This window comes from Nannobrachium achirus, assembly GCF_963921795.1.
Source record: "Nannobrachium achirus genome assembly, chromosome: 2".
Lineage (NCBI taxonomy): Eukaryota > Metazoa > Chordata > Actinopteri > Myctophiformes > Myctophidae > Nannobrachium > Nannobrachium achirus.
Genome location: NC_137811.1, coordinates 21731855 through 21754999, shown reverse-complemented (window position 1 = coordinate 21754999; position 23145 = coordinate 21731855). Strand labels below are relative to the sequence as shown.

General features: G+C 41.2%; 1 protein-coding gene across 1 annotated transcript; it reads right to left on the bottom strand.

Annotated features, from left to right (window-relative positions):
• Nucleotides 1-8821: 8821 nt before the first annotated feature.
• On the bottom strand, nucleotides 8822-23145 carry LOC308280217 (secretagogin-like). Its single transcript, XM_080720479.1, has 11 exons — nucleotides 23041-23145; nucleotides 22716-22783; nucleotides 20352-20444; nucleotides 17538-17627; nucleotides 13663-13719; nucleotides 13256-13333; nucleotides 10929-10984; nucleotides 10637-10682; nucleotides 10379-10438; nucleotides 9373-9441; nucleotides 8822-8966 (listed from the first exon to the last, which is right to left on the bottom strand). Exons 1-11 carry the CDS (start codon nucleotides 23108-23110, stop codon nucleotides 8838-8840), a joined length of 816 nt encoding a protein of 271 aa, XP_080576605.1. The 5' UTR covers nucleotides 23111-23145; the 3' UTR covers nucleotides 8822-8837.

The following is a 23145-nucleotide window of genomic DNA, read 5'->3' as shown; positions in this document are numbered from 1 at the left end:
GGTTTTTAATCCTCGCCTAAATATTTTCAGTAAATAGATGCCTGCATAACACTGTTATCATATAGGAGCTGAAAAACACAATGTGGACACATTTTGAAGCCTTACCTAGCCCAATTTCAAAGGACATGATAAAACTACAGAATATGAATATTTTACACATGTTTTACTAAGTGTATGTTTATGCGTTTTCATTTGGAGACATTTGCATATATCATATAAAAAGGTCAAAAAAGGGCTAATAGACTGGATTGTTTTTATTTTAATTTTTTATTATTTTTATTTATTTATTATTATTTTATTTATTTATTTTACTGACAGCCCTAACACTCTTGGTCTGACATTCGGCGCGCTGCTGCGTATTTACGCACGTCCAGTGGTGCTGTTACGCAGGGTTTTTTGGGTATTGTAGTTCACTTCAGCCAAAATAAAGTAGACACATTTTGTGGAGAATTTCATTGGCTATAAGAAGTGCCAGTCATCAGAACAACATGCTGCCATTGGCTGAATATATGGGCCATGAAACGGAGTCATGGACCTCCTCTGAGAACATACTATTGGTTGCTATTGGGGGACTGGGAGACGACTGTCTGAGACAGGACTAGAAGCTCCAATTGGGTGAAATGAAGTGTCAATCATTGTATGGAGCTTGGAAGCCATGTTAATAGTATCGAGTTGTAATACTGAAAACCTGAACTGGAGTTAGAAGCAAAAACACGTGAAAGATTGTCATACTCTGACATCACGCTTGTATCCGTGACTATAGTTGTACAGTGGTTTCTTGGCAGAAAATGTGGTTTGGACTTTATACAATCAATGGATTTTATCATGTTTACCCTTCCTCTACACAAGAACATCATTGTTGTGGAAATATATGATGTTGGAGTACAATCCAACTCTAAACGTGAGTAGCAGCAGATTTATGAATATTTGTTTGTTTGTTTATGTCGGACTTCTGCGTTGTTTGCGGCGTTTCGGTGCTATAATCAAATGGTTTGCGGATTCGGAATCACAAGAATCTTAGCTTTAAAATGGTATACAACTTGGCAATGCAAGTAACACAGAGGCTTGTCTAAACGTGATTGTTTGTCAAAATACGGCCGGCGGGCCCGCCGGCGGGCCCACACCTGTTAAGAGGTTAAGGCCATGTCACACCAATGCAAATTGCATGGCAAATGAAATCATTGGTGTGGTTTGGGCTTTAGAGAACTGTTAGGGGCCCTGGGGCTCCGGCCCGGGACCCCAAGAAAGTGGCACCCAGGCCCTTCAAGCCGTACCAGCATGACAACCGCCACAAGGACCGTCAGCACCAGGAGAAGCGCAGAGGGTCTGTGGGATCAGAGAGACAGCCATCTCCAACTCCTGCTGTTGCTGACAAGGCTGACCGCCAAGCCATGCCGCCACCTCCATCTCCACCAGTTGCCCAGGTGCCCGTGGGCATGCCACAACTTGCATATTATCCGATGCAAGCAATACAACCCCTATATCCAAACCCAGGCTGCCCCCAGCCAGCTCCAGCCCCAGCTCCCACTCCACCTGTGACCTCTGCCCCCCAGGAGGGCAAGAGTGGGAAGCGAAAGGAGAAACGACACTACACTTCTCGCCGCTAGAAGAAGAAGCCAAGTAAAGTTATGTCCTGATATAATCCTTATATGTTAGTGTGGAAAAAGGGCATAAATATATATTGAAATACTTGGTTTAGTAGTATAAAATGCATATATACATTGTTGTTTGTGTAGAAAAGTTCTCATCATTTTATAATACATGAGAAGTAGGTTTTTAGTCAAAAGAGCTGCTGTTTTTCTCATATACTGTATGTAATGTGTATTTGCAACAAACATGGGACATTCTCACAAGCACGAAAGTATGCCTTGGCACACTGCCAACACAGCTGCATCTACAAGACGCTCTCTGTCTGGGAAACCAACCTGGGACTGAGCGTGAGTGAGACAGGTGCCCGTCCCTCCCTAACGTTCGGGCCGTGCTGTTATCTCTTATCCGAGATAAGAGATATGACATCCTGGGGGAGAGCGTGTTTCCCAGAGGCTTCTGAAACTAGGGCGGACACTCCCCAATCTCGAATGAATAGGGGAGCCCTAGCCTCACCTTGACCGTCTCCATTGCGTCAGGCTGTGCATGAGAGGGCATGTACGTGCACAGATGCGTGACAACGTGTGTGTGCTAAAATATGTTCTGTGTGTAAATCACGTCACTGTGACTGCAACGGACTACTGTTTAAAAGAGAATGCTCCGTGTCTATTGTTCAGTTGTTTTTTAGTTGAGTTGTTGCAGCTATCCCCGGCCCGTTAGGGGTCGGGGATGGACCTGTTTGTACTTAGTGCAATTTCTGCACCACTTGTTCCTGTACTTAGAGAGATTTTGACTCTGTTTAGTTAAGTACACATACTGTACTTCTTTTTGATTTTCATTACCAATTTCTGTATTGGTGAGCTTATAATTTGTAACTGTTTTTACTTCACTAAAGCGTTTTATTCACTTTTGCTTGGTGTCTGTCTGAAATCATTTTCTAGAGTTTACAACTTTTAAGGTTTTGACTTTTTAACTTCCCTTCGGGGAAGTTCCGCTTCCATGGGAAAGAGGTGTTAGCATCTCAGGGCACTCAAAGCAACTTCTGGCTGTTGGAGCTGAGTTAGACTTTTGGTAAGAATCAACAAGTATATTTTCTTAATTTAAAAAGTCTTTCACCTTCTCAGTGACTGACACTGCGCGTGCAGGTGTCAGTAGGGTATGCTTGGCAGACAATAAAATACAAATTCCCAACCCTAACCGGAAGGACAGTTTGTCCGCAGTGGGCTCTTTTGTATCAAATAAGTCAAGCTGCTTTTCTCCAAAAAACAGTCCCTGGGAGAAAGCTACAAGTTCAGACTCACACTTTACACTGTCTTTGTGGTTTTGCATTCTCCATTCAGACCTAAGGTCTACATTTCTAAAGTAAGGTGCATATCTTGGTCTCTAAAATAAATAGTCGCTGTAGAAAATGATAATATTCACCAGTTAAAGAGGGTCTCATTGATAGCTCAGCTTTCATTCAGAGAAGTGTATTTATGTTAGTGTTAAATAAGTATATGTAATGTAAATATGTAAATATGTATATGTATATGTGTAATAGTAGGTTTACACAAACAAGGAAGGTTATTAAACCTGTTTGTGAACTTACATAGGTTTACACAAATGGGAAACTATTTGTGAACTTAGTACACCTACATAGGTTTACACAAATGGGAAACTGTTTGTGAACTTAATACACTTAATGGGTTTACACAAATGAGAAATTGTTTGTGAACTTAAAGGTGTAGTGTAGTGTTAGTGTTTAAAAAGATCCGGTAACTTCTTGGGCTTAGGACCTGGGAAGGGTTCCGGGCGGCGTGAGGAGTACTTTAAAAGGTGGAAGAGTACTCAGTAACTCAAGCTCATTACATGGCGTCCCTGGGTGGACATTGATTGATTATTGATTATTGATTAGTAATTGATTAATTAAATTCGTGTCCACTGCCACATAAAGAATAGCCGAGAGACCCTTGGAATATAGTTATTTACTACGGAAGTAAAGGATAGTTAATATTATCAAGGCTTAAGTGTTTTTATTCACAAAACTCCCCAGAGCGTCGGAGATTTTGAACAGAGTGAAGTGGAGGTCTGTGAGCGCAGCAGACGGCCAGTAATCGGTATCTCCATCAGGAACTAGATAAACTAGCAGTTGAGAACATCTAATAATATTATAACGACTTTGCGACCAACCTAAGTTATTTGGGCATGGACTCCGCCAATCCCACCGCCGCAGACAACGCTCCCTCGGGAGCGGTCGGCGGGGCGAGCCCACATCGGCTCAGCTTAGGTTGGAGAACTCGGGAATAGTGCATATAGACCAAGTTCGCAAGACCAGGTGAGCACTGAGAAATGGCCGAAGCTTCGGGTTGTAAACCCCTAGTTAGGAATGGAGAGGTTACGCCAGACATGGGGCAGGTAACTGTTGGTTCTCGTAAGGAGATGCCCTTTGCCTTGGAGTTGCCAGACATGAAGTGTTGATCTGTGTAGCGCCAGGACGGTCCCCTCCAACTGGGGACAGTGGAGTTGGAAAGAGTGCCAGCGCCTGGTTAGGCGTATCCTATGGTGTGGTGAAGTTGGCCAGGGAAGGCTTCATGCAAGCCTCTCATTCGCCCTGGTGGCGAGGCCTTTACCTTTGGCCCCAAGGAGGGGCCCAGGGGATGTTGAGCATTGGTTTGCCCGCGGTGCTACGTCCTGTATGGACTGCATCGTCCTGGCAGCCTATCCTGTTATGGCCGCTGAAGCTGTGGTCAGATGTTCTTGCTCATGGTTGGGCATTGCCCTGGCCGAATGCAAATGCCAGAGGGGGTGTTAGGGGTCCTGACTGTGACCCCAAGAATATGGCCCCCCTGTCCTTTTAATCCATATGCACTATTTGTACTGCATAGAGAGAGAAATACATGCTTTTGCACACTGCTGACAAAGCTGATCTGTGTTCATGCATCCAGCTAGACAAGGTGGCCTTGAACTAGGGTGACACCTCAACACAGCTGGCCGGCACTAATGAGCTCTTATCTCTTATCTCTCAACGGGAGATATATTTCCCGTGGGAAGAGAGAGGAGGAACCCGGAAGGAGGGGCACCCGCTCCCTAGGGAGGAGCTATGGCCTGAGGCTCTGTATATAAGGAGCTCCTGAAGGCAAGCTCTCGTCACAAACGTCTGCTGACCATCATATGGGACACTTCTCAAACCTTCCTATTTCTTTGTGGAGAATTGGAACCTGACGACGACCTAGACATGGCCAGCGAAGGACAAGAGCAGATCATCTCCATTTGCCTGGACGACATGGATGATGACAATCTTCTTGCTAATAACTCTGGAGATACAGGCTGTCCAGGCTGTGTCAGCGGCTGCCCAGCCTGTCCAGATGAGCACATTATTGATTTGCATAATAGCAAACACCCGGAGAACCAGATCTCTGGATATCTCCCAGAGGAAGATCGGAGTGGTGCCTCCACCCCGGCTCCAGTGGATCAACCAGCGGAGTCCTCTGTGCCCATTGCGGGTGCTGTCTGGAAGGTGGTGTTTCCCTCACTTCTGGGGGACCTCGCTGACGATGAAGACTACGAGATGCCCAGGATGCAGCTATATGGCATCAAAGGCAACAAGATCAACGACGATGCCCTGAAGGTTCCTCAAGTTTGGGAGCAGATCGCGGGCATCAGACGAGGACACCTGTCCAACAGAGAGCCGTTCCTGACACCTACTTGGGAAGACTACGTGTTACTGAAAGGCTACTCCATCAAGAGATTGGTGAACTATTCCCGCCTGATAGGAGACAACTGGCGCTCTATCGTGCCTGCATGTGTAACCATCTACAGGGTGATGGTGAGTTCTCTGCGTTACCAGGCGGGCCAAGTGTGGGCCACCATTGAAACTCAGGGATCAGGGCAGAATCGCTTTGGTTGCCTGGAAGCCATTTTGGGAACTCGCATAGTTCGAGGAAAATGGGAGAATGGACAAGCAGGAATCCGGGATGCCTACCGAGATCCTGCCATATACCCATCTGATGCTGTCGCAGCTGCCATTGAGGCGAAAGCACGAGAGGGGAGCCAGGGTGCCAAAGGGGGTGTTAGGGGCCCTGGGGCTCCGGCCCGGGACCCCAAGAAAGTGGCACCCAGGCCCTTCAAGCCGTACCAGCATGACAACCGCCACAAGGACCGTCAGCACCAGGAGAAGCGCAGAGGGTCTGTGGGATCAGAGAGACAGCCATCTCCAACTCCTGCTGTTGCTGACAAGGCTGACCGCCAAGCCATGCCGCCACCTCCATCTCCACCAGTTGCCCAGGTGCCCGTGGGCATGCCACAACTTGCATATTATCCGATGCAAGCAATACAACCCCTATATCCAAACCCAGGCTGCCCCCAGCCAGCTCCAGCCCCAGCTCCCACTCCACCTGTGACCTCTGCCCCCCAGGAGGGCAAGAGTGGGAAGCGAAAGGAGAAACGACACTACACTTCTCGCCGCTAGAAGAAGAAGCCAAGTAAAGTTATGTCCTGATATAATCCTTATATGTTAGTGTGGAAAAAGGGCATAAATATATATTGAAATACTTGGTTTAGTAGTATAAAATGCATATATACATTGTTGTTTGTGTAGAAAAGTTCTCATCATTTTATAATACATGAGAAGTAGGTTTTTAGTCAAAAGAGCTGCTGTTTTTCTCATATACTGTATGTAATGTGTATTTGCAACAAACATGGGACATTCTCACAAGCACGAAAGTATGCCTTGGCACACTGCCAACACAGCTGCATCTACAAGACGCTCTCTGTCTGGGAAACCAACCTGGGACTGAGCGTGAGTGAGACAGGTGCCCGTCCCTCCCTAACGTTCGGGCCGTGCTGTTATCTCTTATCCGAGATAAGAGATATGACATCCTGGGGGAGAGCGTGTTTCCCAGAGGCTTCTGAAACTAGGGCGGACACTCCCCAATCTCGAATGAATAGGGGAGCCCTAGCCTCACCTTGACCGTCTCCATTGCGTCAGGCTGTGCATGAGAGGGCATGTACGTGCACAGATGCGTGACAACGTGTGTGTGCTAAAATATGTTCTGTGTGTAAATCACGTCACTGTGACTGCAACGGACTACTGTTTAAAAGAGAATGCTCCGTGTCTATTGTTCAGTTGTTTTTTAGTTGAGTTGTTGCAGCTATCCCCGGCCCGTTAGGGGTCGGGGATGGACCTGTTTGTACTTAGTGCAATTTCTGCACCACTTGTTCCTGTACTTAGAGAGATTTTGACTCTGTTTAGTTAAGTACACATACTGTACTTCTTTTTGATTTTCATTACCAATTTCTGTATTGGTGAGCTTATAATTTGTAACTGTTTTTACTTCACTAAAGCGTTTTATTCACTTTTGCTTGGTGTCTGTCTGAAATCATTTTCTAGAGTTTACAACTTTTAAGGTTTTGACTTTTTAACTTCCCTTCGGGGAAGTTCCGCTTCCATGGGAAAGAGGTGTTAGCATCTCAGGGCACTCAAAGCAACTTCTGGCTGTTGGAGCTGAGTTAGACTTTTGGTAAGAATCAACAAGTATATTTTCTTAATTTAAAAAGTCTTTCACCTTCTCAGTGACTGACACTGCGCGTGCAGGTGTCAGTAGGGTATGCTTGGCAGACAATAAAATACAAATTCCCAACCCTAACCGGAAGGACAGTTTGTCCGCAGTGGGCTCTTTTGTATCAAATAAGTCAAGCTGCTTTTCTCCAAAAAACAGTCCCTGGGAGAAAGCTACAAGTTCAGACTCACACTTTACACTGTCTTTGTGGTTTTGCATTCTCCATTCAGACCTAAGGTCTACATTTCTAAAGTAAGGTGCATATCTTGGTCTCTAAAATAAATAGTCGCTGTAGAAAATGATAATATTCACCAGTTAAAGAGGGTCTCATTGATAGCTCAGCTTTCATTCAGAGAAGTGTATTTATGTTAGTGTTAAATAAGTATATGTAATGTAAATATGTAAATATGTATATGTATATGTGTAATAGTAGGTTTACACAAACAAGGAAGGTTATTAAACCTGTTTGTGAACTTACATAGGTTTACACAAATGGGAAACTATTTGTGAACTTAGTACACCTACATAGGTTTACACAAATGGGAAACTGTTTGTGAACTTAATACACTTAATGGGTTTACACAAATGAGAAATTGTTTGTGAACTTAAAGGTGTAGTGTAGTGTTAGTGTTTAAAAAGATCCGGTAACTTCTTGGGCTTAGGACCTGGGAAGGGTTCCGGGCGGCGTGAGGAGTACTTTAAAAGGTGGAAGAGTACTCAGTAACTCAAGCTCATTACAAGAACCCAAACTCATACCATCATTGTAGAATTTTGGAAAAGTAACACTTTTTAAGCTATGACCATTTTGTGTCTGCATGGACTGGCTCCTCCAACAATGTGCAATACCACTACTTTGAAATGGATCACACATGGATTACAATTTCTTAAGATGCTTCGCCTTAATTCACGTTTGGTGAATGTTGCCCTATGGCCAGGAGGAGTTGATGTCTTCAGACGGTCTCCAACGATCTGAACCACATACCCATCTCCTCCTCCTGGCCAAGGCTCCAGAGATCTCCAGTACTGTGGGTTTATTCCTGCCTGGAGCTCTCCTTCGTCTCACCAGCTGCTACATAAATATGCAAGTCACACTTTTTTATTTATTTATTATTTCTCAACAGTGTCATATTGACAAACACCATACTGTATAGCTGTCCCAGAGACATTACCCGCGGTATGATGCAATAGCAAAATGGTGAATAGGGCCAGTGTTACAGTAATGTAAAGTCATGAAACAATGGCAATACAATATAGTTACACCAGTACACCTGCAAATAATAAATCCCAAGGTATATCATGTAAATCTAGGATAAGGAAAAACATTCCTCTCAGTAGTTTCTTTTCCTGCTTAGAACATGCACACAAAGGCACCTGTTTTATGGTCATACGTGAATAGAGATGTGTAGTCTAATAGTCTTTTAGGAAGTGAGTCTAAACATAACCAGATAAAGTAAAAAATAAAGCGATTTCCATTCTAAGGTTATTTTTGTGTATTTTGTGTAAATGATTTTCAACAGCCAATCAGCCAGCATTAACTGTGAGACAATAGAGTAAGTCATGAAACTACAGTAGCCTTCCAAATAAAAACTAAACAAAGACTTGAACTACAGAACCTCACAGCAAATGACTGAGGCTACCTTCTGTACATCACATGTACAGTACATTCACTGTGTAGAGGGTTTTAGTACAGTGAGATACGGCACATCTCTGTAACTAAGGGTTGGGCTTGACTCCAAGGCACAGGGCTAGCTCGTTTTTCTGGATCTTTCCATCTTTGTTGACGTCACAATGACCCAGGAGAACTTCTCGAAGCTTGTCCAACTCAGGACCTGTGATACTGGGCTGAAAGAGAGGGGGAGAGTCATTTTTGTTAGCTGAATATTTCCTGTAAATTGTTTGAAACATGAAGCTGGGGCCAGAGGGGAGATTCAGTGGAGCAGCATATGATAGCAACAAACATTTAACCAACTTAAACCAGGAGCCTATTAAGGATATTGCAAGTGGGTCCCCAAATAATTGCCAAAACATTTATGAATGATTTATGTGAATTGACATTTTTAATTTTCATTGAAATAGGAACTTAAAGTATACTACATTGGTCAATGGTTCCTTTAATCCAAGCTGAAACAAGCTGATTGATCTAGTTTTTCATGTGGAGAAAAAGGCTGGAAACCACTGGTGTAGAAGCTCTGGTCACAGACTGTACGTTTCCAAAGATTAGGTAGGATCAAATATAGGAATGCTGTACCCTGGCCAACGCCATCATGTCTTTTACGAAGCCATCCACCTCTGGACCCTCCAGCGCTCCTGTTTTACTCTGGAATAAGAAGAATGAATTACCTTTTTTTTACCGTTTAAACCTCATTAGCCTATCTACTCTGAATATGAATGATCCGCTAGCGGGTGAAATGTTTCAAAGCTAATTTAAACCAGTGCAAAGCTACTCAATTAGCTGCTCAGAGAGATAAGATATAATAATAGTTCAATGCCTTCATCTTTTTGTTGTAATCATGATCTGATCCAGGGAGACTGTTCTTTAGTAACTAATAGATGTGCGCTTTAGGAAGCAATGTGAGGTCAATACAGGATACAGTGATTCTTCATCAGAACCATCCGATTTACAATTACACAATTTAGGCATTTAGCGTGGAGAATGGAGATGCTAGTTGAATACATACAAGGAGATTATCTCCAAGAGAGGCATGACAACCTAAATGGCACATACATTAGTTAGATTATAAGATAAGAAGCTAATTGGCCAGACAGTTTATTTTTAGGCACCACTCATTTGTGCACAAGCACACATACAAACCAGGCAGCTGCATGAAAGTAATAATAATTAGATATACAGGTAATTGGAATGTGGTCTTACTTTTGGATCTTGTAATAACAATAATAACAATAGAAAAAACATATACAAACCTGGGAGCAATATAATAAACTATAAAATGAAGAATATAATGTTCCTTGTGGGCTTTTAACAGGATAGAATGGGAGTTCTTTGCAGCTCTAACACTAAGGATAGCTGTGCTTATAAAAACATAATTGTGACTGATTTGGAAATGAGTTAAGACTCTATATGAGATGTGATGTAAAATGATATTACTGATTCCAAGTAATAATATAATGTTACTTTAAGGAGTAATATGTAATAAGTAACATTACCCTCTTGAGTAACATTGACCAACACTGAAATACACATACTGTATGTATATGTATATCACATTTACCTTCAAGTGCTATACTGTACTTACAACATCATAGTGAGCAAAGATCTTCTCAAAGTCTCTCTTCCTCTCCTCTTTACTGCTGGCCTTGAGGAGTAGACAAATACAAAAGAGTAGGAAAGATGACAGGGAAATAAATCGGTAGAGGAAAGAACATTCAAGGAGAGACGTCAACATTTCAAGGAAATATTAAATATGAAAAAAAAAAAAAAAACGTATTTAAAGAGAATTATATGATTTAGATTTTACAGTTATCTCCAAAAACTAAATGAGAACAGTACTCACATCCATTTGGAATTGATGCATGAAATTCTCTGGTAGAGCCAAGATTCTAATAAGAGGAGAAATACACTGTAATATACAGTAGCTCTTCATGATTTACTTGATGACATTTGGATGGAGAAGCTAGACACTAAACTACTCTACCTCCTGTTTGGAGTAGTTTACAGTCATTCTTTGTCACATTAATTAAATCATTGTCTATTATCTACATTACTCAGAACACCATGTGACTTATTCCATTCCATTATAACAAATGTCTTTATGGAAGACTGACAAATGACAGAAAAAGAAATACCTGGCCATGTCATCCAAATCCAAGCGGCCATCCTTGCTTTTATCAAAGATTTTCATCTGCAAAGAAAGGATATGTTGAATAGTTGATAGAAATAGAATGTGAAGATGTTTGTACTGTAAGTCATGGTCAATTGAAGATGTGAAAGTAAGAAGCGAGGCCTGTGTGTGTGTGTGTGTGTGTGTGTGTGTGTGTGTGTGTGTGTGTGTGTGTGTGTGTGTGTGTGTGTGTGTGTGTCAAGCTGCTAGATGACAGCGTGACATTTTATCCTCACTGTGGCCGCCTTGAGTTTAGGGCTGTCACGATTATGACATTTTACATGACGATTAAGTGTCACTCAAATAATTGCGATTAACAATTTAATTTGTTTGTCATTGACAATTACGTAACATTTCTGTTTGGCTTGCATGCTTTGAAGTTGCAACTGGCAGATATATCACATAACTCAAATATACAAAGAATGGACAGACATATTTGACAACTTTTTACTTGAACAATGATAGTGGTAATAGCCAATACGAGCTCACAACTTGTCGTGAGCTATCTGCCATTTCCACAATTTTTTAAAATGTTTGAAAAAATATGAAAAATCTTCAACATGGAAACGATTATGATGATTATGACAAAATAATTGCAATTATGGTAAATAATTGTGATTAGAGGATTATGTAATAATTGTGACAGGCCTACTTGAGATGCTATTTTATTTCAAGTGAAAGCCCATGTAATGTTACAGTAAGTGACACTGGCAGAGTCACACCAGTCTAGGAGAAGCCATCAAGTCCATCAAGTCAAGTATCAGCCATTAGAAATGACATTAATTCGTATAATTTGTTGATTGAACCTTGTGGTGTGTGTAACACGGTCATAGAATTCTGCCCAACAACAGAATCGTAAATAAGGTTGGACTAAAGAGCTGTAAGATATCAGACACACGCTGCATGTGTTTCAACCAGGGACGTGCATATAATGTTAGAGGGGCAGGGGCTGACATTTTTAAAATGGCACTTGGTGATTGGTGAACATACCGGAAACAAGCTCGCAACGCCTTGTGAGCTTGTAGATCGGCTATTTCCGGCGTGTGATGACACACTCAAAGTATAATCAAGATTCAAGCCATTACTGGGAAGAATCGGCACAATTATTGCAATGCAAGGCACTTCTTTTAACATAAAATGCTGCATTAAAGTTCAGGACATTTAAAAGGGTGAAAAGGGGAGGGGCTCAAGCCCCCTTTGATGTCTATGTGTGCACATGCCTGGTTCCAACACTGGCCCAATTTTCGCTATTGAAAACAACAAAGTATACAGGGTTTACTTTACAAGGTTAAATAGACTCTTGTTATAGGCCTACTGTATGTTGATTCAAAAAAATTTGGTGAAGGACAATACAGAAGGAAGGGACTGACAATACTTAAAACATTTCCTTCGCACCTAGGCTGACAGTGTGTCACAGGTTTGACTCCCGATCCAGACAACCTTTGTTGTCCCCCCACACACACACACACCTCATCTCTCTCCCCATTTCCTGTCAATCTACTACTGTAATCAATAGACAGAAAGGCCAAAGCAATCTTAAAAAAAAAAATCCATCCCTACTGAAAAAGAGTCTAGCATGATTTAATAGTGCATGACGTTGTATATGACCATGACCCTATAGTGTAAAGTGGAATTGGTTAGATCATTACAAAACATGTCTGGCTACAACGAAGAGGCAATCAATTTTATGATCTAGTCCATATGAAGCTGTAAGTAGGTACATGTCAGCATTAAGTTGATGCTATGATTTAGCCTATCTCAGTACACACTGTTGGCAGTAAGTCAAGTGAGGGGTGTAGTCATCATTAACGTCCACACACACTAATGGTAATACATCAATTGTTTTATATAATGGTCTAATAAAACCATGGCTTCCCTGTGTCAGAAGCCACAGAAGCCTGTGTCAGAAATCTCTATATTTATAACAAGCACACTGAAACTTTCAACCCAACCTTCACTGACTTCCAGTATACAGTACCATCTAAGGTTAGAAATATGCTTATGAAAATGTTTTGGGGAGTAAAGAAAGATCTTAAACCCCTGAAATGAGATGAGAACAAGTCCCAAGCTCATGTTGCCACATACTATAGCTGTAACCAAGCTTACCAATATGAATGAGAATGACTGTGCGCACTCATGCCCGAATGATCATGTTTACTTTATGTGCATACCAAGCATGTTTACTTCGGTATGTGCATGTGTGTGCCAATGCGAGTTCACAGCAAATCCTGAAGAGTTACTTTTACTCTCACGTGTGTAGAAATGGATCCTTAAAGGGTAAACTATTATTACCATGGCATCAGTGTACTCATCCAGTTTGTCCGAGGATACTTCCTTGTTCTGCTGCTTAAACAGGTCTGTCAGAAAAGACTGGGAGAGAAGAGAGCAGGTTTATGTAGATTAAGAATTGGTGTTGAGTGGCCCAAACAGAATAATTCGACTCAATACTTGTACAATGAGATTTAATGATAACAATGTGGAATCTTTAAGTGTGGTATGACAATCCAAAATTGGTAGTTTTATGAGGTTTAGGTTGTGTTTAAGGTTAGCCATATGCCTCAGTTAGGGTTAAGGGATAGTTAGGTTATGGCTATAGGGCGTGGCTCCACTGTGGATCGCAGGATAAGGGAATATGTTAAAAATGAAAGTAAGTCTCAAAATGCTTGAAAAACCAACATGGTTTGTGCTCAGAACCTTACCTTCAGCTCCTGAGCCGATATGTAGCCGCTGCAGTCAACGTCGTACTTCCTCCATATCTATGGTCAGCAGGAGAGGATAAACAATGAGTGACCATGATTACGTGCAACCTATTTAAGCTTTAAAGGTCACTAAGTTTCAGTTTTCATGTAATAATAATAATAATAATAATAAACCTTTATTTCTATAGCACCTTTCAAAACCAGGTTACAAAGTGCTTTACAAGAGGAACACAGAACATCAAAGGACAAAGAACAAAACGTACACACAAGAGGTTATAAGGATTAAAAACAATGCAGAAAAACAATGCATGGAAATAAATACAAAGCTTGCATAAGGTAGGATACAAATACATAAAAGTTACGGGAATCACGGATTAAAAGCTAGTCTATAAAAATGTGTTTTAAGGAGAGATTTAAAGCGGGGGACAGACTCAGCGAGGCGAATCTCATGTAGGTGACAGGCGGGGGCCTCCCTCCAATCATGATCAAGTAAGGCCCGCGACCGCGGTTTTTCCGTTGACCCTGAGCGCAACGGTGGGGGCGCGGGAGTGTGGGGAATTCTAGAACTCAAGTAACACACCACTGACTATTGTCGATTAGTGCGGGGGGAGCAAATGCTAAATTCATGCAAATCAGTCTAAAAGCACCACATTTTGCATCCAATTGAATCCATTGCAAGCATTCGTTTTGCACAAAAAAACTTTCCTTGGGCAACAAATAGCCCCAGAAAACGCCCACAAAACTGATTAGGGATGAAAGTGATGAGTCATCACTTTTCATCACTAAACCATCGTTTTCTGGGGCCATTTGTAGCCCAAGGAATGTTTTTTTGTGCAAAACAAATGCTTGCAATGGATTCAGCATCATGACAAACCCCTTGTTAGACCCCTCACATCCCACAACCTTAATTAGAATCGCCCCGTGTGTTTGTGTGTTTGTGTGTTTGTGTGTGTTTCCATCTGTAACTCCACGTTCAGCAGTTGTCCAATTGTCTACTTCTCATAATCCCCAAATGTTTAAAATATTTCCCCAAATTTTGGCCTGTAGGCGGCTTTGTCCTGTGATGCGATTTACATCACAAATGGGCGTCAACAAGCGTCTGTCTGCTTCACACCAAGGGGCTGTAGGCTAGTCCTACTTAAATACCCAGACTTGATTTGGCTGCTGTGGCGGAAGTTCATTAATCTAATCTTGCGCTAATGCACGCAACTGTTTTCGCCAGGTTTTAAGTCCTAGTAGGCTTTTCAGAAGTTCATTTAATGTTTTCCATTTAATGATTTCATGTGTAACCAGAAGAGACTACTTTACTATGACCATTGAACCTGTGTCACACTGTGTCAACTGCACAATATGGAGTGAGAATGTGTATACTGGTGGGATTTTGTGAGAGAAGACTCAAATTCTGCTCGCAATCAGGGGTCATCAATATGTACGTACCCGGACAAATATGTCCATGACAAAGACTTGGTCTCGTCCATTACACAGTTTTACACACTATTACAATGTTCTTATTTTGATCATAAGACCCTATTTCTGAATGTCAAGTCTCCAGGTTTTCTTCAGAATGTGTTTGACACTGATTTACTATAAGCGTATGGCACATTATGAGTCGACTAGGTTTTCAAACCTTTTTTGCAAGGACCACCAGAACTCTGAGAGTGTAAAAATTGTCCATTTGATTCCATTTGTACACTCAGAAACACAGTATAGACCTCTACTGTATGTGTTTCTGGTAATATTGTGCACTCATTTTGTATGTCTGTGGGGGGAAAAAAAGAAATGACAAAAAATGTCCACCACAACAAGCCAACATGGCAATGGCCCCTGCTCACAAGCACAACACAGTAAGCTTGTAGATCAGCTATCGTTTAAACCTATCAATATAGGGCTTAAAGAAGTAGCTTGAATTGAGACACTGAAAACAATATGTGTTGGAATCGCCCTGAAGTTCCCAGCGGTTTTGCAGGCCCTTTTCATTGAAATGATGACTGCACTATGATGGCAAGGTCCTCTGTCTCCAGTGTCTTTGTGAACCAGGAAGCAGCAACAGAGGAAATGTCAGCACTGTTGCCTGACAAGTTGGACTGACTGGGCACGAGTCAGTCCAGTGTTGAGTGGAATGTCATCATCATTGATCAAATTACAACAAGCCTACTTTGCTGATAAAGGTAATAAAATATGTGCCACGTGTTTTAAAATCCTGTTTTGTAAGAATTACATTTTGTAACTACAATATGAGGATTGCTTGACTGATCAACACATCCTCAGATTAAAGATTTGGGGAAGTGTTGTGTGGACACTGTAAAATAAAGAAAGTTCTGTAGCTATAGAGTATACTTTTATTGCTCCTGGCATTAATGATTTGTATAGTTTCTTGTAAATTATGTAAATCTCTGCCAATGCCAAACTTTACACACACACACACACACTACAATATGAGGATTGCTTGACTGATCAACACATCCTCAGATTAAAGATTTGGGGAAGTGTTGTGTGGACACTGTAAAATAAAGAAAGTTCTGTAGCTATAGAGTATACTTTTATTGCTCCTGGCATTAATGATTTGTATAGTTTCTTGTAAATTATGTAAATCTCTGCCAATGCCAAACTTTACACACACACACACACACACACACACACACACACACACACACACACACACACACACACACACACACACACACACACACACACACACACACACACACACACACACACACACACACACACACACACACACACACACACACACACACACACACACACACACACACACACACACACACACACACACACACACACACACACACACACACACACACACACACACCTTGGATGGCAAATCACAACCTCCACCCCTCACACACACACCCCCCCCACCCCTTGGATGGCAAATCACAACCTCCACCCCTCATTTCTCACATGGCCCTCTTCTAGCGCCACCATCAGGCCGATTTTTGCAATACACATTTTTGGACACTGCTCTTACTAATTTTGGCCTAAAAATCACACAAAGCGGTACACAGTATCTCTAAAGTCATGTCATCATTTCCCATATTCCCTCCTGATTGGTAAATTAAGACTGAAGAATTTTGTCAGGTTGTTTGTTCAGGACCATTGTTTCTCAATGAATTAAGTACAAAAGACACCAAATGAAAACAAGCAATAGTGCTTTCTTGGGTTATCCTATTAGTAGACCTTGTATCTGAACTGTACCATCATGTCTCTTCCTATGCGAACTGCTAATAAAGTATTCAATCACATTCATGCAACGGAATGTGATCCTTAAAATCAGACTTGTTTAGCACATTCAAGGTTTGAGTATATAAACAAAGTAAACACATATTATTGGTTGCAATTTACATCAACAGTTGGTGACCTACTGAAGTCAGACTAACCAGAGGTCACCGTTTTGCACAATTATTGCACCACTTTAAGGCCAAATGGATCAATGCACTAGTCGCAACTGCTTGCAACAAAACATTAGTTGCAAGGAGTTGCATTGGTGTGGACTTTTTCAACATGAAGTTGATAACATTCAGAGGTTCTATAATTTAGCCATGCTTCTCTTTTTTAATGTTTTTTTTTTTTCATCCGTTTCCTCAGTGAAAAAAACGTCCATTCTGGACTTTCTAGTGTGGCCCCTGAGGTAAACCACCTCATAACCACTGCAGATATGCTAGTTATGGAAACAAAATGGTTAATGCATTAGAACTGGCATCCGTCTCGGTCTCATTTTAGATTTTTGCCTTGGCCATTCAAAAATAAGCTCACAACGCATATCACTTACGGTAAGTTACAGGAGAGATAATGACAGTTAACATGGTCAGTAACCCAAAACCATAATCTAAATGTATATAACTTTGACTTCTCACCTTCATGAATTCGACACTGTTGTTCAGAGGAGCCTCTCTACGGAAAACTAAGAGGAAGTTCTCATCCTCAGGAAGGATCATGTTGGCCAACTGGACAGGAGGGAGAACACAGTCAACAGGTTGTTAAATAATATTATTTATTATCAATTAGATCCTTATCAATGTATAGTGTAAATGGTAATGTTTTTTGTTTTTATTAGAGTTAAGTGTTGTGTTCAGGAAACTGTGTGCAAAAAAGGAAATGCTGCTCTGAGCTCTTGTGCACCGTTGTGCACGCGTGTGAGCGTGAGAGAGAGACAGGGAACCGAGAACAGGCAGACCGGGGCATGAGTGTATCAGAAATGCAGTGTTCATTTTGTTGACCGAGACTAAAAGACTTTGATAATTTGTCAACTAAGACTAGACTAAACTATTTCAGATGACTAGAACTAAAACTAAATGGTGTTATTCAAAAGACAAAAGATGTAAATCAGAATGTTCTAGATCAGCGCTATTCAACCTGCGGCCCGTGGGCCGCATGCGGCCCCTGCAGCATGTCTATGCGGCCCGTCATGGTCGTACCAATAAAAATAGATTTTGTCTACTTTCAGTGTGGACAAATTATTTTGGATACATTTCTCTCCAAAGCCACTAGGAAACATTTTTTGTCTTGTTTTAAAGACATGGCCTTTTTTTTTGCTATTTTGTTTGTTCATCATGACAATAATGTTGTTCAATGAGGTGTGGCTGTTTCCTGGGTGTTTCCTAAATGTTTTGACTACTCATGTAGTGTGTTGCAAAATCATTGTCTAAACATCCAAAATAGGACCGTCATTTTAAGCTTGAGGCCCTTAGACTTTTAGTATTTTGCCGAGTGGCCCCTGAGCCATCTTAAGTTGTTCTAGATTATAAAAGGAAAATAACTGACACTGCATAAATGTGTCCAGTCTGTCCACAGTAGCAGAAAGGTGAACTTTCATTCCATGTTCTTCCCCTTGTAAGTTAGACATAGCATGTAGACATGGTATAGCCTACAATTATTTGTTTCAATACATTTGCAGGTCATGCAGCATGTTGTGATCCAGCATTCCACTTCCATCGGTACTAAACACCAGCTCCTCTTTGCATGACTCAACATCTGTCCTCAACTGCATCCCCCACAAACTCTCCATTGTTAATCATATTGGCCGTGCATTAGCAGATTAAACTGGCCCGCAACCAATGGGGCACACTAGAATGCCAATGAACGTCGCTGCAGGACATTACACTAGTAGAAGATGCACAAGCGCAATGCAGCAAATGCTTCAGTATATAAGACATGGGGAGGATTCAGACCAAGAAATCTCTTTCTTGCCATCATTCTTGAGGAAACGTTGTCTGCAATAAAATTTGAAATAACTTCCCAGTAAGAAAGGAGCAAATACTCCAACAGCTTCTGATAGTGGTCTAACTTTAATATTTAATGAACGCAATGTACTATTGTTAGTATTAGCTAGTAATGCCAACAAGACCAATTATGACGTTGCATCAATTCCAAGTACCTGTATATCAATGATCCATTTTGAGCTCAGTTCAGAATTTGCATGCCTAAATCATTCTCCAAAGTAAAGTGCTGAGTGGCACGCCAACAGGAGCCACTCAGGGTAACAGCTCTGCGGATTTGAAACATCGCACGGCACGTCTCACACAGACAGGACAGGATACTGTGGTTTGCAGAAAAGCCAGATAATGTTCTTACCCACACTGCATCACGAGAGCTTTAACTGTGCTGGGCTTGGCAGCAAGTTCAAGTGGAAGGGCTTTTACTGTATTAGGCCACACTATGCCATCAAACCGTAGCACTTAGAGCAGACATTCATTGCTCTCCAAAACATTTTATAGATTTTTCCACCACTGGAAATTGAAATGTATAGCATTAATAGTCTGGCCTAATTAATTAGATGCCATTAAGGGGTGACTCAGCCAAGAGATGATTCACATTACTTTGAGAGCAATGTCATGTCCTTGGGCGGTTCAATAGAAAGGTGGATAGAAAACCCTACTGAAAAGGCTCTATGCACAGCAGCCATATTGGGCCTCTTCTTTACTTCCTTCACAGGTGTTACCAATGATACTAATGAAGGTTCCATTTCAGTCAAGCGAGTCCGGGTGCTGCTATTGTGAACACTGATACTCCAGTGGGTCTAAAAGTGTGGTCCAGGAACCCTCATGGTTCCTTGAGGGGGTTAAAAAAGCTCCCCCTGTGTAATTCTGAGAGTGTACAAATGGAACCAAATGGACCCTTACAGGTCACATTGGTACCTGTAAGCCATTCTGTACACTCTCAGAGTTGGGGGGGGGGGGGGGGGGTGTCCTTGAAATCAAAACATTTGAGAGTCTACCTTAGCATCGTTGGTAACACCTATGGAGGAAGTAAGGGAGAGGCCCTGTTTCTTTCCAATATGGCCGCTGTGCATAGAGCCTATTATGCAGCAGAACACCAGGATTCATCATGTCCTCAGATGTTATCAGGCTCTTCGAGATTAAAACATTAATTAGGTGGAAATTAAGGTCCAGCCAGTACATGAACATTTGTTGCATTTAAATGAACACCCCAAGTCTCACTGACATTACGGTTTGTTCAGGCTACTTCAAAAACATTTCCATCCTTTCTTCAGATGTTCATGGCAGAATACGGGGATGGCTATAGCTGCTATCTTACAACAATGGTCTAAAGTTCTGTGAATAGAATCCATAGAGATATGCAAAGACCACACATACCTGTATATATGTAGAAAGTGAATTGCAAGAGATCCTAGAGATAATAGACAATATATAATACACATTGCACTATACCTCGTGAATCTGTAATTTCCCGTCAGCAGTAACGTCATAGGCTGACATGAACCTCTTCTTCAGTCTCTGGACCCTCTCTTCTGTTATCTTCTCCTTTGGCATGGAATAGAATAGGTATAGACGATACTTTAGTTTAGTTTTTATATTCTTAAGAGTAAAACATGATATTTGAATATGGTAACTAAAATAAAAACTTCATAAGAAAACAGAAATCATTTTCTACAATTACATACTCAATATGCAGGTGCAACAATTTGTATGAAATTCCTGCTAAGATACTCTTCAAATGAAACAGTCAAGGGGAATACAGAATTCAGGGGAATACAGAGTTCAGCAACAAAACTAAATAATGGTCAGAACTGTGGCAGTACACTAGAAGCTCCCTCAAAGCAGTAACAACACTGCCATGAGGTTCAGGTTAACTGAGGTAGAGGAGTAGGCCCATATAAAGGGAGTGGAGAAGAATTTGATTGGCTGGTCACAAGGAGAGCTAACGAGGGACAGGTGAGTGAAATGTGGGAGTGGCCAGCTCTCATTGGCTGAGGGGAAACGAGTGAACTGAAGACTGACGTGAGTTGTTGAAGGGACTCAGGCAAAAGTTGCTACTTTTGAATTTGAATCCTGAAAAGTAGGCTAGCCCTTTTGGACATACTGTATGAGGTATCCACCATGCTATGAATGAACGATAACCCACCTTTTGAAGAATATATTGAATATAACTTTTTTTTTGCGTGTTGTAAGACTCTCTTGGTGTTTTTTCTTTTCTTTTTGCTTACCACCAATCAGTACCATAGCCTGTGATGTCATGTCCTTAAAAAGCCATGTTTGTTCTGCAATTTTGTTTAGTCACCCTGATGAAGGCAGTGTTGCCGCAGCACCTGTGCCGTTTTCATTCTTGCCATCATGCAATAGCTAAGCTAAATTATTATTAGGCATTTTAAAGGACTACTTTTTTTTTTACAACAATGGTTCATATTTTAATGATTTTGTATGGGGCATGCGTACAAGTGGCTAAATATGTCACAATAAGCCCATTCCCAAGTTGCACTGTAATCTTTCACGGGCAGATGTGACTTAATGTAAACATTTTAACACTCATCTTTTCTTTTATCCAATTACAATCTAAAATATGAACCCTTGTTGTAAAAACAAAGTTTTTGTCCTTTTCCACAAGAGTGCCTTGATATTTTTTGTGTTCTTCTTTTTATTTATTTTTTATTTTTTGCATGGTCTCATCCTGGTGTGGCTGATAATGAAGAGATGAATCCAGAGCAGGTCATGTTTATTCAAGCAGGTCAATAAACAAAAAAGATGTGCACCTGTGGTCACTGTATCTATGGTAACCTGTGGTGGTCATTGATGTCTGAGTACTGTCTGAGGTCATCAGTGTGTGTGTGTGTGTGTGTGTGTGTGTGTGTGTGTGTGTGTGTGTGTGTGTGTGTGTGTGTGTGTGTGTGTGTGTGTGTGTGTGCGTGCGTGCGTGCGTGCGTGCGTGCGTGCGTGCGTGCGTGCGTGCGTGCGTGTACACTTTATGGATGAAGAAGACTCTTATATTACAGTATAGGCCTATCAGGAGTCAGGACTATGCAAGGGGCAATAACACAACAATTACACTCACTTCCACAAATTACACTCACACAGAAACAATTACTTCAATGCATGTGCACTGTTATACGGTTTCATCATAATGTAACTTCCAAACTGACGTAAAGAGACATAATTTAACATTACCATGTAAAACATTTTTCTATATTATTTGACGGTTGTGTTTGGAAGGGCTGTCTGCCGTCTTCCTTGTGTGACAGAAACCAGAGGCCCATAATCGTGTTGTATGTAACATTGTTAATATCACCCCACCCATCCATCCATGCAGAGAACTGGACATGATTTGTAAGGCTCGGGCTGAGCTATACCACTTTGTATAATTGAAATCTGTCTGGCTACTGTGCCAGGTCTAAAATAAAGATGTCGTGATCTGCAGAACATATCAGTGTGGAAATGTTTCATATTGTGCAGTAGTAACTGCTAAGTATACTTAATCAGCATTACATTGTAAAAAGGAACACATTTCTGATATATATAGTTATAGTCCATTATTAAAATGTGATTTACTTTTGCTTCCAGTTGTTGAGCTACTCTATGATGACTCAATCTTTATACGCATCGAATAGGAATTGCATTTCAGTATAGCCTGCTTTCCACTTTAGGAGCCAACATGCCAGAATTTGTTGGGTCATGTTTTTCTTTCTTTTTAACACTTTTTTATTGGGGACAATGAAATGGCATGTGGCAATTAATCATTGCATATAATGTCACCCATTCGTTGTGGTTTTCTATTAATAAAAGTCATATAATGGTGCTTACCGGACCCATTTTCTTCATCATGTATTGGAAAAAGTCGTCAAGCTCCTTGCCCTCAATGTAGCCATTATCTGCAAAAAAATTAAAAAACATATTCACTCATTTGAATTGATTTGGTTGCCTGGTTTATGTACTCAATGTGTAATAATATAATGAAAAATGTCACAAAGTCCAGATTGTGAAAGCTTTTTGGCACAAGATCATATCCATCAAATTACGGGATAAGTATTAAAAACCTCACAATAATGCACAAAATGCAAAACCTCACAATAATGCATCTGTATCACGGTTATATAAATGTTATTTACATGTCATAAACTGTCCTTACCATCTGCATCAAAGTGTTGCCAGATCTCAAAGAAACCTGCTGCGTCCAGGTTTTCAAAAGCACCCTCCATTTCAATGAACAGAAGCCTTACTTACAGGATAACAA

What these genes read in the sequence shown, in the direction of transcription:
- LOC308280217 (XM_080720479.1), bottom strand. Translation starts at nt 23,110, where the DNA reads ATGGAGGGTGCTTTTGAAAACCTGGACGCAGCAGGTTTCTTTGAGATC. An exon ending in GCAACACTTTGATGCAGATG is followed by an intron (nt 22,784 to 23,040) that starts GTAAGGACAGTT and finishes ATTTTTTTGCAG; the next exon opens with ATAATGGCTACATTGAGGGC. An exon ending in TCTTTGCTCACTATGATGTT is followed by an intron (nt 9,442 to 10,378) that starts GTAAGTACAGTA and finishes TTCTTATTCCAG; the next exon opens with AGTAAAACAGGAGCGCTGGA.